Here is a 16,284-nt window from a genome sequence, read left to right as displayed (position 1 = left end):
ATTGTTCGAGGATTCCCAGCGATCTATGAGTGTAAAAATCCAGTTCCAATAAATGATCAAGTTGAACTAAGCACAGCAACTAGTCTAGTGCGCCTGCGCCGCGCTTGGCCTAACCAGGCCGAATCGTCTGTCATTTTTCTATTATTATTGGGTCAAATAAATCTATTGCGCAGAAGCGCATTATATGTTTACTGGTCATTTCGCTACATACTGAGCATTCAGGTGTTTCAACCATACTAATGGGAAAAAATACAGGAGGAAAAATGTCGAATGACACTGCCACTAAAGGTGCCAGCCCTGCGGTAGTCCAGCTTTCATCCACCCGTGCGCACGCAGACGGGGAAAATCGCTATGCGTTTCCACGTGCCGGCGAAGGATACTGGCTGGTGACGAGTCTCACACAGACCTTGCGGACTGGGTGCAGGGGACCGAGGCAGCCGAATGATTTCTCCGCGTTGAAACGGTGCACGTGGTAGCCGCCCAACTTCTTGCCGATGGCACAGAACGTCTGCGTCATCGGCAGCAGCAGCAGCTAGGTGAGGCCCACAACAGGGCTAGTGTCTTGCGATCGTTTCGTTTCAGAAATGGCCATTTAAATAGATGTTTGTTTGTTTGTTACTTGCATCACCAATAGGTATTAACGCATAGGGATCACTTTCACATGGACAAAACGAGAAATCATGCACTTCACGCGTGACAAAAGGCTTAATTTGGTACAACGTAAACAACAAGTGGAGGCAAAGCATCCATTCATGGATAGATGAGACAAAGAACGAATAACGAAGTACCTCACCTCTAAAAGGAAGTTTGTAAAGTTTTCAATTGCGGTCGCTTCTCATCGAAACAAAGGGCGCTGGCTACAAATATTTGTCTATACCAGTCTTATAATAACAAATATTGTGCAAAATTTTCAATTTGAGATTTCTTCGAGTTTAAAGATCTGGCCATTGATATTTGCTTTCGGACATTTTAAGTGTCCTGTCGTAAGTTCCGGGCAAACTGATTGCCCTACACAGAATCTTTTTCAGTTTTTTTTCTTTCATGTATTGGTCCGAACATATAGATGCCAGTTTGGTTTATGGGCGTTTAACGTCTCAAAGCGACTCTGGCTGTATATATCCACGTAGCGTGTAGAAGCGAGTAAAATATAACTATTCCTTCAACTTTTTATAAGAGCCTGAGAAAACGCTGGAATTTCTTCTCTCTTAGCTACGCAGCTCTCTTCGCAAGGCAGTTAACTTGCTTTGACCACTTCAGATCAGCAACGAGGTGCGCGGCGAAGTACATAAAATTTTGCGCGTAAAATGGGTAAGAGCCCCTCCTCGATAAGGTGACGAGCACATTTTTTTTGTAATTTTTAAGACATGTCTCAATTACTACACCAGAGAGCTACCTTATGTAAAACATTTTGCAGGCTGTTCGCGTGTCATGTAAACTGCCTTTAACTCTAAATAACTTATCAGTCTGCGAACACGTTTTAAATTTCAGGTATCGCGGCTCCCACGCGCCCAGAGAACTTCTTAACCACTACGCTATTTGCGGTTCTTTCCCACCATCTCCATGCTTCCATTTCCACAGTACCGATTCACAGGTACCACCGACAGCCTCGCGATCTCGCGATACAAGGAGCCCACCCGTGCTGCCGTAGAGAGCCGAGAACTTGACAGCCTCGCATCTGTGCCAGCTGGTTTCAATGAATGCGTGAGAGGAATAACAAAGCGAGCGCAGGAATCGGCGCAAACATATGTGGTGCGGAGGAGGTAAACTCTTGCCCCACTTCGCAATGAACGGTTAGTTCGGGAGGAGACTAACTCGTTGATGTCTCTTCGCAGTTATCCCATAAGGAAGTATAGCACTGGTCATCGCCATCATCATCATCATCATCGTCATCAGCCTGACTACACCCACTGCAGGGCAAAGGCCTCTCCCATGTCTCTCTAATTAACCCTATCATTTGCCAGCTGCGCCCACCCTTTGCCTGCAAACTTCTTAATCTCATCCGCCCACCTAACCTTCTGCCGCCCCCTGCTACGATTGCCTTCTCTTGGAATCCACTCCGCTCCTGTTAAGGACCAGAGGTTATCTTGCCTTCGCATAACATCCCCTGCCCAAGCCCATTTCTTCCTCTTGATTTCGACTATAGATGTCAGTAACCAGCGTTTGTTCCCTCAACCACTCTGCCCGCTTCTAATCTCTTAACGTTAGACCTATCAATTTTCTTTCCATGGCTCGCTGCGTTGTCCTTAACTTAAGCTGACCCTTTTCGTTAGCCTCCACCTTTCTGCCCCGTAGGTGGGTACCGGCAAGTTACAGCTGTTGTGCACTTTTCTCTTGAGGGATATCGGTAACCTGCCATTCATGACCTGAGAGAACCTGCCATATGCGCTCCACCCCATTCTTATCCTTCTAGTTATTTCCCTCTCATGATCCGGATCAGCTCTCACTACCTGCCCCATGTAGACTTTTACCACTTCCAGCACCTCGCTGCTAATTGTGAACTGCTGTTCCCTTGCAAAAATGTTGAACATTACTTCGATTTTCTGCATGCTAAGTTTTAGACCCACCGTTCTGCTCTGCCTGTCTAAATCATTGATCATGATTTGCATTTCACCTCCTGTGTGACTCAGCAAGACAATGTCATCAGCGAATCGCAGGTTATTTATAGGTGTTCTCCATTAACTCTTATCCCTAACTGTTCCCAGTTAAGACCTCGGAATACCTCCTGTAAACAGGCGGTGAATAGCACTGACTTGATTGTCTCCTTGCCGGACGTTCTTCCTTGTTGGAATTTTATTGCTGACTTTATAGAGGACTATGGTAGCGGTACAGTTCTAATATATATCTTCTAGTATTTTGACATAAGGCTCATCTACACCCTGATTCCACAATGCTTGTACGACTGCTGAGGTTTCCACTGAATCAAATGCTTTCTTGTAATCAATGAAGGCTATATATAGGGGTTGGTTGTATTCTGCCATTTTCTCTATCACCTGATTGATAGTGTGAATATGATCTATTGTAGAATATCCTTTACGAAACCTGCCTGATCATTTGGTTGATTGAAGACTAAGGTTGCCCTGACTCTATTAGCGATTGCTTTAATAAATACCTTGTAGGCAACGGACAGTAAGCTGATTGGTCTGTAGTTTTTCAAGTCCTTGGCGTCTCCTTTCTTATGAATTAAGATAATATTTGCGCTCTTCCAAGCTTCCGCTACGGTTGAGGTCATAAGGCACTGCGTATACAGGGTGGCTAGTTTTTATAGCGCTATCTCCCCTTTGTCCTTCAACAGATCTGCTGTTACCTGAACTTCACCAGCTGCTTTTCCCTTTTGCATTGCTCCTAAGGCTTTCTTTACTTCCTATTTCGTTACTGGCGGTATGACGCATTGCTGTGCGCTACTGTCTCTCTCATTAACGTTCGGATTACATTGGCTACTGTACATATTTGTGTAAAACTCTTCGGCTACCTTAACCATCTTATCCATACTGCTAATGACATTGCCCTCCTTGTCCTTTAACGCATACATCTGGTTTTTAAATATGCCTAGTTTCCTCTTCACCACATTTAAGCTACCTTCATTCTTTAGAGCATGCTCGATTCTCTCCATATTGACCTTCCTTATGTCGGCTATCTTGCGCTTATTTATTAATTTCGATAGCTCTGCTAGTTCTATTTTGTCTGTAGAGTTAGACGCCCTCATCCTTTGGCGGTACTTAATCAGATTTTTCGTCTCCTGAGATAGCTTTCCGGTACCCTGTCGAACTGTCCTACCGCCTACTTTTACTGCGCACTCCGTAATGACAGCTGTCAGATTATCGTTGATTGTATGAACATTAAGATCGTCTTCTTCAGTTAAAGGTGAATATCATTTCTGCAGCGATATCCTGAATTCCTCTATTTTCCCTCTTATCGCTAACCTGTTAATGGGCTTCCTCTTCACTAGCTTCTTCCGGTCCCTCTTCAAGTCTAAGCTAATTTGAGACCTTACCATTATGTGGTCGCTACAGCGCCCCTTTCCAATGACGTCCACATCCTGAACGATGCCAGGTTGAGCGCATAGTATGAAGTCAATTTCGTTTTTAGTCTCACCGTTGGAGCTCTTCCATGCAGGTTCATTTCCTGTTCTCTCGTTTGCGGAAGAAGGTATCCATGATCCGTAAATTATTTCTGGTAGCTCATTGAAATTACTGTGGCAACGCAGGATTAATCACTGCAACGCTCATTATCCGTTCTTGGCTTAGAGTGTGCGCGACATCGAAGTCAATGCCGATCCGGTTTGGGCTGCGGTTGTCTCTGGCCCGGCCAAACCCGAGTTCCGAAGTAGGCCCATGAGCCTTAAAGGGGCTATGCAATAAATTAATTGAGATTATGCAATGCAGACGAGAGATAGGAATTTCATCACTCGTCACCCGAACGCAAGAATTTTTGAGCTAGCATCAATAACAGCGACGATATAGACGATTAAAAATTACGCTCCTCCTCTCCCCTCTCAACTCGTACACGCGGGGCACCAGACAAAAATAAAGAAAACAGCTCTGGGACTGGGCCCCGCCCATCAATACGGCATCCGCTGACGTTCCTTTTGTAACTTCCGGTTGTCCCTCCTGGCACACAGCAGCAGCGTCGGCGGCGTGATTGCGGCGCGGGTCGGGTTTCTTTGCTTGTCGACTGTTGTAGTTAGCAGTAATGTATGGATGGATGGTAGGTAGGAGCGTCCCCTTTGAAACGGGGCAGTGGTAGTTGCCACCATGCTCAGTTTTTTTCTCTTTATTTTTGTTTAACTCTGCTGTAAGTTGTTAATAAAATTCGCCATTTTCTTTAAAATACGTCCTCCTACACTTTAAAACTTATGTCACCGCTCTGCTTTTGAGCCACCAATCCTCCAGTCGGTTTTTGCTAATTTCCACCGCAGATTTATTTACATGACTATTGTTATCTCTAAACCCTAAGGCTTCAGGAAGAGTGACTGTGCCTGCATCGACATCGGGATGGATACCATCACATTTTAGGATGAGGTGTTCTATTGTTTCTACAGATTTACCACACACAGCACATGTGTCATCTTCTTCGTTAAATTTCTTTTTCTAGCTGCGCGTTCCAAGACACACTGACCTAGCTTCAAAGAGGAGGGCACTGCCTCTTGAGTTATCATAAAACGTTTCCTTCCTGATCTGCCTTTTCTAGCACCGATATAGTTCTAGACTATGCTTCTTGTTCATTGAATCTATCCAATTTTTACCTTCGACGTTTTTAACCTGTCGTTTAATGCTCTTTCTTTCTCCTTCCTCGTCTCTGGCAAACTTACTGGGCAGCTTTCTAGTTCGTTTCCGCCACTGTGTGTCAACGCTCTTTCTGTACAGGTATTTAAATACCTTAGCTGCCCACCTGTTATCGTCCAGTTTCCTCAGGCGTTCTTCGTATAGTACTTTACTCTGAGCTTCCCGTGTTTCTAACGTTGCCCAGCCCATATCTCCCTGTACTGCCTCGTTTGTGGTTTTCCCGTGGGCACCTAGTGCTAATCTTCCAACAGTTTTCTGATTTACTTCTAATCGCGACTGAACTTCAGCCCTTAAGCATAGAGCCGCATTCCCGAAATGGAGCCGGACCTCGAGGCGCCACTGCTCACTCTTACGGCCGCGATGGGCATCGAGCCCTATGAACGCCAGCGACGACAGTAGCGACTCGGCGAGCCACTGCGAGTGGCTCCGGAACTCCCGACAGAAGGAGGCGGCAGGGGAAAATTGAAACCATATGCGCGAAGCCAATGCCCTGGCTCGCGCTTGCCCGAGAGGGTCGCGCGGCGGCACGAGCAGACGATTTTCACGGCTACCGGAAGTGTGCCCGTGACGTCGTGGCTGTCGTGGCTCCAGCGAATGAGAGCGTGTGGTGGCCTGGTGACGTCAAGGGCATAGTGACGTCTTTTTTCGCGATTTTAGTTTCAAAATCGGTCACTACGAGCACACCAATCGGGGCGCGAATTTAAAAAAAAAAAACACGGTTTTTAAAAATTCATAATGAATTGCCGGCTCAGTTCCGAAGACTCGTACTTGGTGTGAATGCTTCTTAGCATCATTTCTAAGCATTGAAGACATTTACAAGCGACTTTTTATTCATTGTTCGGAGAACTACCTAAAAGGGCATGCACTCCTGGCCGACCAGCCACACGCTGCGCGCCGCGGGGGATGGCGCGCGACAGTTACTGCGTATGCGAGTATATGCTCGCCTGCTGCGGCAGCTTCTCGTCGACCTCCTGGAGCGGGACGCCGCACAAAGAGTCGCTGAACACGGGCGGCTGCATCGGGCACAGCTCGTCGTCGTCCATGGTGGAGGCCGCCCCCGCCGCCACTTCGGGGCGCTGCACTCTGCGAGAAACTCACTTTCAGTGCTTTTCTCGCCTTGCAATGTGTATACAGTGTATACCCACACGCAAACTCACGCTCACTGCTCAAGGGGGCAAGCCCGTGACTACCAGAGCATTGAACTTGTTCATTAGAGTCCTCATTCAGCTTGCTGGCACCCGGAGAGATGGCATTCATACACCACATCCAGCATCTAAATGATGTGCAAACCGCTGGCTAAGCTATTGCTAAATTTTTCTAGAGTTTTGTGCGCTCTTTTTTTTCCCTCAGAAGGTCACTGTACAGGGTCACATAAAATTCCTAGATCAGCTTCACCTATGCGGTTGCCATCCTTGTGTGTTATCCAATTCTTTGTGGTTTATGGGGGTTTAACGTTCCAAAGCGACTCAGGCTATGGGGGACGGCGTAGTGAAGGGCTCCGGAAATTTCGACCACCTGGGGATCTTTAACATGCACTGACATCGCACAGTACACGGGCCTCTAGAATTTCGTCTCCATTGAAATTCGACTACCGCGGCCGGGATCGAACCCGCGTCTTTCGGGTCAGCAGCCGAGCGCCATAACCACTGAGCCACCGCGCAATTGAAGGTTCGCTTTTATGATTTAGTGTGCTTACCTGTTTCCAAAATTGAAGTTGGCGGTCTCCGTAGATGCTGGTTTGGTTTCGTTTAGGGGGGTTTAACGTCCCAAAGCGACTCAGGCTATGACGTACGTCGTCGTAGTGGAGGGCTCCGGAAAATTTCGACCACATGGGGTTCTTTAACGTGGACCGAAATTGCAGAGCATGCCATTTTGCCTCCATCGAAATGCGACCGCCGCGGCCGGGATCGCACCCATGTATTTCGGGTCAACAGCCGGGCACCATAACTACTGAGCCCCAGCGGCGGCTCTCACTGTAGATGCACTCATTTCGTTTAATTGACGATTAAGCACAGCTCCATCCCCTTTCGAATTAAAATACAAGGAGCGTTTTCAAAGTAGCTGTTTCCACTGTTCAAGCTATAATGTCAAGTGTTACGTCATTCATGAAGTCATATTACAAGCACCTTTAATTCGGGCTACTTTCGAATGGGACCGAAGCTCATAAAGGTCGTCTGCTTAGCACGGTTTGGTTATTGTGCTGACTTAACTGACGGCATGAACCACTATTTGGCTCACTATACTACAGACAAAATAAACAAAATGCTAAGATCTACGTCACAAGATTAGCCCACAGATAAACGATGTAGTTGCCAGGGTCTTCCATTTTTTTCGCTTTTGCCGACCTTTGCAAAAAGTGGTCACTACGCGTCGCCATGTTGCTCGCTGGATGGTTTTGTCCACGTACGTGCGGCAGCCACTCTACGTGTAGCAGGCACGAAGGAAGTGGTAGCGAGAGCATTCCGCACATGTTCTCAATAGTGCGAAGCGCACGCGTTTTGACTAACCTGCGTAAACGTTGCCAAGGCCTGTGAGCAAACTAAATATTTGGAGCACGGCAGATTGTGATGTGATTAACATGAAAAGTTTATTCTGCACCATGGAAAAAAGACGGCCACCTCTCGCAGAAGGGGGCGCAGAGTTATTCAATGGCTGCGAGAAAGATTACCCTTCCAGTAGCCTTACAGCCTGCTACTCCAGATGGGTTCACTAGTTACAGGGTGACAGAGATACACACATCGCACTCACACAGCACACACACGAAACTAGAACCCAGCACTGTTGCCTGCACCTTAGCGCCGTACGTATCTCACCGGGACAAAAGACAAGTGGTGCACCGACAGCTTAGTTGGACTTGGTGGCACGCAAAGGGGAACGCACTCAACCCAGAGATCACAAGACGAGCGTGAACAAAAGTGTGAATGCGATAACTATAAGAAATGGTGAACTGTATATGCGCGAAGTTTTTCGCCAACAGTTGACAGTCGCCACATGCCGGTCTGCGTATACGCAGACCGGCATGTGGAGGAACTTTGCTAGATAAACGAACGGCAGGAGTGAAAGAAAAGGTCAGTTCTAACACTACTGACAGACGGATCGTACAGCGCAAGAATTGCTCAGTTCCTTAAAATAATCAATCTCAACACCTAAAGCCGCGTAAGGCCACATTCCCACACCGGCCTCCTCTACGGCGCGGCGGCGACGGAGCCGTAAACAGCTGCAGCAACGGCGCGGCGTTCCAATCGAAAGAGGCGCCGGACACCGGCAAACCAGTTGTGGCGGACGCTTAATTGCTTCTCCCACGTGACTCTACTCCAGCGTGGAAAAAACAAAAAAACAGCGGCGAAGGAGATGCCGAAGGTGCGGTGAAATTCGTCTGTCGTCTGCTTGCATTGTTTTGCTTGACTATTATCGCCGAAAAAACAATGCGATCTCGCAAACGATGGCAAAAGTTTCAAGTTGGTTGAATAACTTTGCGCAACTCCACAGTTTTTACAGCGAACACCGTGCGTACAGCACCAAAACATATTTATACGAATATAGCAAGCTACTATTAAAGCGCTGCGCCCACTGCAGTCACATTATTCTGGTCAATATGAACGAAATCGAACATATGTAGGCGGTAATGAACTCTGTTATCAATACAGGAATGATTTGCCAGGGCTTGATAGATTGGTCTTTATACTAACGTTCGAGAATTAGGCTAGCAAAACAGTTTGGAGAATATTTTACCAGTATCGGCTAATACACATGCAAGTTTTCAGATTTTTCTCGATTGCAGAACTGAATGAGTGCCTGAAAGAGATAAATCCGTCATGCTAGTAACATTCCATACCGGATAGTTTTGCTGACATTTCTGTCTGTTTTAATGCATTTTATTCTGATATGCCCCTGTGTGTACAACCGTGTTTATCGCAAATGCTTGTATTTTACAGTTGTGTATTTACTGTATGTGCTCGAACCAGCCAACGTTTTGTTGAGTAAAAGAATGAATTTTTGCCCTACGTTTCTCTTTCTCTCTCCGTATAAATAAAACAGGTGTCCAGCTAAATGTAACCATGTTTTTAACAATTGCAGGAGTGCCCTAGGCGCGTAAAATGGGTTCAGTACTGGTGAGGGTCGTGTGGCCTACTCTGCAGGATCTATTCAAGGCAGAACTTGAGTTTCAGTCCGGTGTGCGTATATGACATTGAAGTGACCTTCGCACTTAGCGATGCCATAGCAACAGCTTTAAGTCAGATGACGAGCATATTTTGACTATGGCCAATGCGATGGTGTCTCCAAATTAGACCCGGGTCGTTTCCGAAATGTTGCCAATCCCACCCTCAATTTGCCCTTCATTGATTTGGACAAAAATCTATTTTCAGGCTAATTTAAATGTGCTCGATACAATGGCAGTCTCTAAATTTGACCCGGGCCAGCCCCGAAATTTGACCTTGGCGGATTTGGACCAACCCTAACTGAGCGCCCAACCATATTGCGCGTGCAACCATAAGTGAGCGTGCCCGACACGATGACGACATCGAAATCTGGTCCGGGCCATTGCCAAAATGCTTTCGCTCGACCTTTGGTATAACCATGATTAAACCCTGCCTAACTTTCTTTTTCGCACTGCACAGTCGATTAATTAGTATAGACTGACTAGCTAGCTTTTTAAATGTCTACTTCTTGTTCGCAGCAAGGTACCGTCCGAGTAATTTTTTCTTCAAGGTCTAAAAGACAGTGCGAGAAATCGAAATGCACAACAGTGGTGCTACTTGAGCGCGACAGATGCAAATTCGCTTATCGTATATCCCGCGCCCAGTGCAAACACAGAACTCATTGGAGACTCGTTTACCTGGAACGCCTCGTTTATTGCCAAATGAAATAAAACCGTCATCCGCACTGTGTTCCTTGGCAGCGGGCGCTTTTCGGGGCGTAAGACGCGTGCATCTCCCGACGGAGAAAAGAAAAAAAGGGAGGGGCATCGCCGCCGCCGAAGGATGGATGGATGGATGGATACGGCTGAACCCTTTACATCGGGCGGTGGCTCAAGCCACCTAGCCATGTCTTGTGAAATTTTACTCCTGTCTTGCTTTTAGCCACCAATCAGATAACCTTCGCTTGGTTACTCCTAACCTCTTAAAATCCACTTTCCCTTCACTATCCCTAAACCCCAATGCCTTGGGTAAGTCAGCCCCGCTGCCTTCCACTGTAGGGTGAAGCCCTTTACAGGAGAGTATCAAGTGTTCAGCCGTTTCCTCCTCCTCTCCGCACGCAATGCACAAAGTGTCTATCTCCTGGTACCTGACTCTATACGTCTTAGTCTGCAAAACTCCAGTACTGGCCTCAAACAACAAAGAACTTCCCCTACAATTATCATAGATATTTTCTTTGACAATTTCCTGTTTAAAGGTCCGGTATGTTTCCAGTGCCGATTTCGTCAGCATCCCTGTTTTCCACAAAGCTCTCTCTCTGTTTCTTTAACCTTTTTCTTAACCGATAATTGCTGATTTGCCACCTTACTGCTGTCCAGATATTTGCTTGTCAATTTTCTAGTTCGCTTTCTCCATTTCGTGTCAACATTCTTTATATACAGGTATCTGAAAACTTTCCTAGCCCACCGCTTTGCCTCCATCCTTCTCAATCGTTCCTCAAATGCTATCTTACTGCTAGCCTCTCTGCTCTCGAAAGACGCCCATCCCATATCACCCTGTACCCCCTGATTTGGTGTATTGCCATGTGCTCCCAAAGCTAACCTCCCTACTCCCCGTTGCCTAATTTCCAGCCTTGCTTGAACATCTGGCCTCATACACAGGACCGCATTCCCGAAGGTCAGGCTAGGGACCATCACCCCTTTCCAGGTCCCTCTTACCACCTCATACCTATTGTAATTCCACAGTGCCCTATTTTTCATGACAGCTGCATTCCTACTAGCTTTATTCATTACATATTTTTCATGCTCTGTCAGATACTCAACACTGTTATTTATCCACACCCCAAGATACTTGTACTCATTCACTACTTTTAGCACGAACTCCTGTATTCTATGCTCACCGCCCTCTTCATTAAATATCATGACTGCAGATTTTTCCTTACTATACTTGAAGCCTAATCTATCTCCCTCTGTACTGCATATGTCTAACAACTTCTGCAGGTCTTCCTTGTTGTCAGCCAATATCACTATATCGTCCGCGTATATTAGTCCCGGTAATGTCTGTTTAATCAATTCCCCTTGCTTGAAAAAAGATAGGTTGAAGCCTAGTCCGCTCCCCTCTAGCTTGGTCTCCAACCCTTGCAGGTACAACATGAACAACAAAGGGGACAGAGGACATCCTTGTCTAAGCCCCCGCTGTATCTCTACAGGCCCTGATACATTTTTTTCCCATTTTATGAGCACTCTGTTACCTCTATATATATCTTTTAAAAGATTAATTACTCCATTTTCCACATCCAATGTGCCCAGTATGTCCCACAAATGCTCCTGAGTAACGTTGTCATAGGCTCCCCTAATATCCAGAAATGCTAGCCATAATTGCCTATGTTCCTTTTCCGCAATTTCTATACACTGTGTCAATGAAAATAGATTGTCCTCCAACCTCCTTTGTTTCCGGAACTCATTCTGTAGTTCCCCTAACACCCCCTCGTTCTCCACCCAAGCCTGCAGTCTATCCTTTATCATCTGCATCACCACCCTGTAAACCACAGATGTCACTGTTATGGGGCGATAGTTACTTACGTCTGCTTTGTCCCCCTTTCCCTTATATATCAAGTTCATTCTACTTAATCGCCATTCATCGGGGACTTTCTCATCCACTATCATTTTGTTCACTACCTGTATTAATGTTTGCTTGGATTTTGGTCCTAACTTCTTTATCAACAAAATCGGGATACCATCTGGTCCTGTTGATGTGTCACTAGGAACCTTCTTCTCTGCCCTTTCCCACTCTCCTTGCTCAAGTGAAGCTATTGCTGTAACCGGTCTATCCTCCTTCGATAAATTATGTACCACGTGTTTTGCTGAAAATTTTTCCGTCATCCTTGTTCCTATGTGTTTTATTGCTTCATCCCCTTCTAGTCGAATACCCTCATCTGTAACAATAAACCTTTGTTCTAGCCTAGTTTTATTACTCATTGCATTTAGATGTTTCCAGAATTTTTGGGCTGCTTTTCTATCCTTTTTATTTACTTTTGACATCCATTGGGCCCCCTTTCTTCTAATTTTCTCATTAATCAAATAGGATGCGTCCCTTCTACACTTTATGAAGGTATCCCATTTTCTGTCTACTTCGGGTTTTGGTTTCCCCCTCTTCTTGGAATATCTGTGTTCCCTGGACGCTTCCTTGCGCTTTTCTGTTGCCCTCTTGACCTCCTCATCCCACCAACTCTTGGGTTTGCATCTTTTCCCTTTTATCTTTACTCGCACCTTAGCTAGCTCTAGCTCCAGTAATCGAGTTAATTTGGTATAAGTCCATTCTGTTTCACTATCCTCAAAAATTACTTTCTCGATTTGTTTGGCTGCTGCTTCCAATTGCTTTTCTGAGTAAAAATTTCCCCCTGATTGTTCATCTTGCTTCAGTCCTACATTGCTTTTTCTTCTGAAGCTCAACTTGATACGCTTGTGGTCACTACCTAGACTTCTGGAACCATCTTCATCTATGCTCATTACCCCTAATCTATTATACATCCTCTGTGACATTAGTGCATAATCTATCGTCGAGTGCAGACTCCCCGCCTCCCATGTTATGAGCCCTTCACACTTCTCGGTGCTGTTGCATACAACTAAATCATGCCTGTCACACATGTCCTGCAGCATGCTTCCTGTCGAATCCGTGTACCCATCCAGGTCTTCTATGTGTGCATTCATGTCGCCTAATATAATTATCTCGCCCTGTCCTCCTAGCACATCAATGTCGCTTGCAATACATTCTAACATTTTCCTGTTTTCCTCTTTGGCATTAACCTCTGTCCACAGGTATACAAAGCCAAGGAGTGTTTGCTTGCCTGCCACTGTTCCTTTTAGCCATAAATGTTCCCTGCATCCCAGTCTAACCATTTGAAAATTCATACCTTTATGAATGAATGCCCCAATTCCACCTCCCTTTCTGCTGCCCTCTGTTCTATTGCAATATTCCCATGCGTAGTCTGGGTTACAGGGTGGTTGCTCCATGTCTCTAAGATGTGTTTCCACTAAACCATATACCATTAATTCCTCCTGTCTTAACTGTTCTTCTATTTCCTCCCATTTAAGTCTATTTCTGCCACCTTGCATGTTAATGAAACCTATATCTGAATTAACTTGGCCCTGGCGCTTGCGTCTCTTTCTTCCCCTATGGTTCCATCGTCCGTTTGCTCTCGCCAGCGCCATCTCTCGCTCGCAGCAAGCAAGCCGTGGGTCACGTGAGGCGAGCTCGCGCTGTGATTGGCACGTTTTTTGTGGGGCGAGGCTCCGTCGCCGCCGCTCGACGGAAACGTAGAGCAGCAGGGCCCAGCGGCCGCCCGATTTGGAGGGGAAACCGGTCTAAAAACATCCCCCTCCGTCGCCGCCGGAGCAAGCGAAAAACCGGCTGTGAAAATGAGGTCTGTGGGAGGCGAAGCTGACCAGCGCGCGCTTGGACGACCAGGCTGCGCTCCTTCCAGAAGGTTGGCAGAAGCATCTAGAACCCTAGACTGAGGGCCCACCCACATGCGCTTCAGCTGCCATCCTCGTAAATAAACGTTTAAACAATCAATCAATTGATCCATCAACGCAACAACAGTGGCTCTTCGCCAATTAACGTTTCCCTCGTGCCAGATCTGACAAAACATGCGCTTCATGGCCGTCTGCGATCTTGTGACCACCCATACCTGAAGACGGCTCAGCACTTACCAAGAAATAGAGGTGGTGGTTGCGGTAGATTGCTCGTTTTGGTTTCCTCTCTGTACGCGCTCGACCCAGAGCCAGGTTCGCTTCTTCTTCTTCTTCTCCTTAGCAAGCATGACACATACCCACGCAGGGGGACTGGCCAAAGTCCAGTAGATAATCCCAATGAGGTATTTGCGCGGGGAAATAGGCGTGAGAAGACTAAATCAATATAAAAATCGGAACAGTCAAATGAATTAAAGAAATATGAATTACCGGGAATAGAATCGGGCATTTTTGGACATGCGACAAAATTTTGTATACAGCTAACAAGGTAATCGGTCAGTTGCACTTATGTAATCATGAAGGTAGCCGCAGACACAGCTTAATGGGAATTCTTTTGCGCTCGCACCGATCGAAAGAATAACTGGAAGAGACAGTGAGAGTCCTAACCTCGAAAGAGGGACCTCCAGATACTGTTTTCTCTGAACTGCGAACCGCCGGCAAGAGAGGAGAAAATGATCTATTGTTTCAACTTGCCCACATGATACACAAACGTTTGTCGCAGCGAACCCACGTCTGCATAAGTACAAATTTAAGTGAGAGATTCTGCATCGCAGAAGCGTCATTGACACCTCACAAAGCCTTGATTTACACCACCGGATATTCCATGGGAACTTTAAGTGGCTAAAATCCACGGTATTGAACAATAGATCCCTCAGGTTGGCTGAAATATGTTGGAAGCGCTGGAAACATGAAGTTTCTAACAGAATGAAATGAGGGACGGGATAGATTACAGGAGCGCTGAGAGCTGACCTTGCCAATAAATCAGCAACCTCGTTAAAATAGACGTCCGAGTGCCCAGGTACCCAGACAAAGCGGATCTCACGCACTGTGCGCGGAACAAAAAACCTAAGCGAACGGTTCAATAAATATTTCCCCGAATTTTGGAGAGAGACTATAACTGAAAGGCAGTCTGCAAGAATAAGAACCCGTGCTATATGCACGGGTTCTTCTTCTTCTTTGTCTGCTTCTTCGACAGCCAGGTTACCATGAGACGTACGCGATCGACTTCAGTCAAGGCTCGGCACAATTAATCAATACAGTTCAACCGAAAAAAAGTATAGACCTCCTGCATGTTTGTAAACAAACAAGGTGGCGCTGCAGTCGCTAGCGAGCTCGTGGTAGGCAAAAGGCCAGGGAGTGTCGTCGCGGAGAGGTGTTGAGCGCGGGTTTTCAAGGCTTGTAGGCGCGTTTTCAGTTTCTGCGAATCAATGGTTGATGTTTACAGCTTAGTAATTTCTTGAAGTACACGAGCTCGCGTTGGCCACGTGCGGCGTATTCAGAGAAATAGTTCGCCACTGTGTATTGTATATATGGTTAGTAGTAAACAGAAAGCGTTTCTGCCGTTGATTTCTACGCTAGGCATTGAATAAAATAGGAAGTTTTAGGCACTCTGCTCTAGCCAGAATGATTTTGCTTCGGGACAGTAGTGAGAGGATGTGCTGGCGATCCTTCGGCGGAGTAGGCTTGCGCTCACCGTCTGCTGACATACGTAGGTGTCATGCTGTGCGAAAAGTGGGGACAGCGTCGTGTACTTATTCTCCTCTAGCTGTCCCGCTTAAGCGCTGTTTTTATCCGCGGGATCACGCACCAGCCAGACCGACTTCTCCTCTTGTTAAACTGGTCGATTTGGTGAAAATTTTTGATTTATGGAATTATTTTCTTTCTTAGCCCTGGGGTGTTCCGTTTCGTTACGAAAAGTTATAGCAAAATATTAAAGTACGCTTTCGAGATGCGGGGTCGTCGAAAATTGTGAGGTAATTCCTTTGAGGCTTTCTTTGTGTTCAGGGCCGCATTTCTTTGACCTAAGCGCAAGCGAAGAGGCCAAAAACGAGGAAATAAACGTTAATTATAAGGTTCGTTTTCTGACCTTTCACATTTTATGCGATTGGCATCACTCACACCTTCGTAATTTCGTAACGCATGAAAATAGAATGATTCTATTTGTCGCAAACGATTCCTGAGGCGTTGAGGAATGTAATTTCTCTCGATTTTTTTTCCTACAGGTGCAGTATTATGTCCGTTATTTTTGTAAGAAACGTTTTCACGTAACTATGCATGCATAAGTACATAATCATCTAAAAAAAGAAGTAATAGCGTCATATACAGAACAAGGCT

At 46.1% G+C, this 16,284-nt stretch overlaps 1 protein-coding gene across 1 annotated transcript in view; it reads right to left on the bottom strand.

Annotated features, from left to right (window-relative positions):
* Positions 1-6,325, bottom strand: part of LOC144124401 (sodium channel protein type 4 subunit alpha B-like) — a 32,878-nt gene extending 26,553 nt beyond the window's left edge. The window contains exons 1-2 of the mRNA XM_077657027.1: positions 6,227-6,325; positions 381-532 (exon numbers count right to left, since the gene is read on the bottom strand). Of these exons, the coding sequence (XP_077513153.1) occupies positions 381-532; positions 6,227-6,325 (251 nt within the window). The remainder of the gene's footprint in view (positions 1-380; positions 533-6,226) is intronic.
* Positions 6,326-16,284: the final 9,959 nt, after the last annotated feature.

Source organism: Amblyomma americanum, chromosome 3, assembly GCF_052857255.1.
Source record: "Amblyomma americanum isolate KBUSLIRL-KWMA chromosome 3, ASM5285725v1, whole genome shotgun sequence".
NCBI classification, from domain to species: domain Eukaryota; kingdom Metazoa; phylum Arthropoda; class Arachnida; order Ixodida; family Ixodidae; genus Amblyomma; species Amblyomma americanum.
This window is presented reverse-complemented; position numbering and strand designations above follow the sequence as displayed.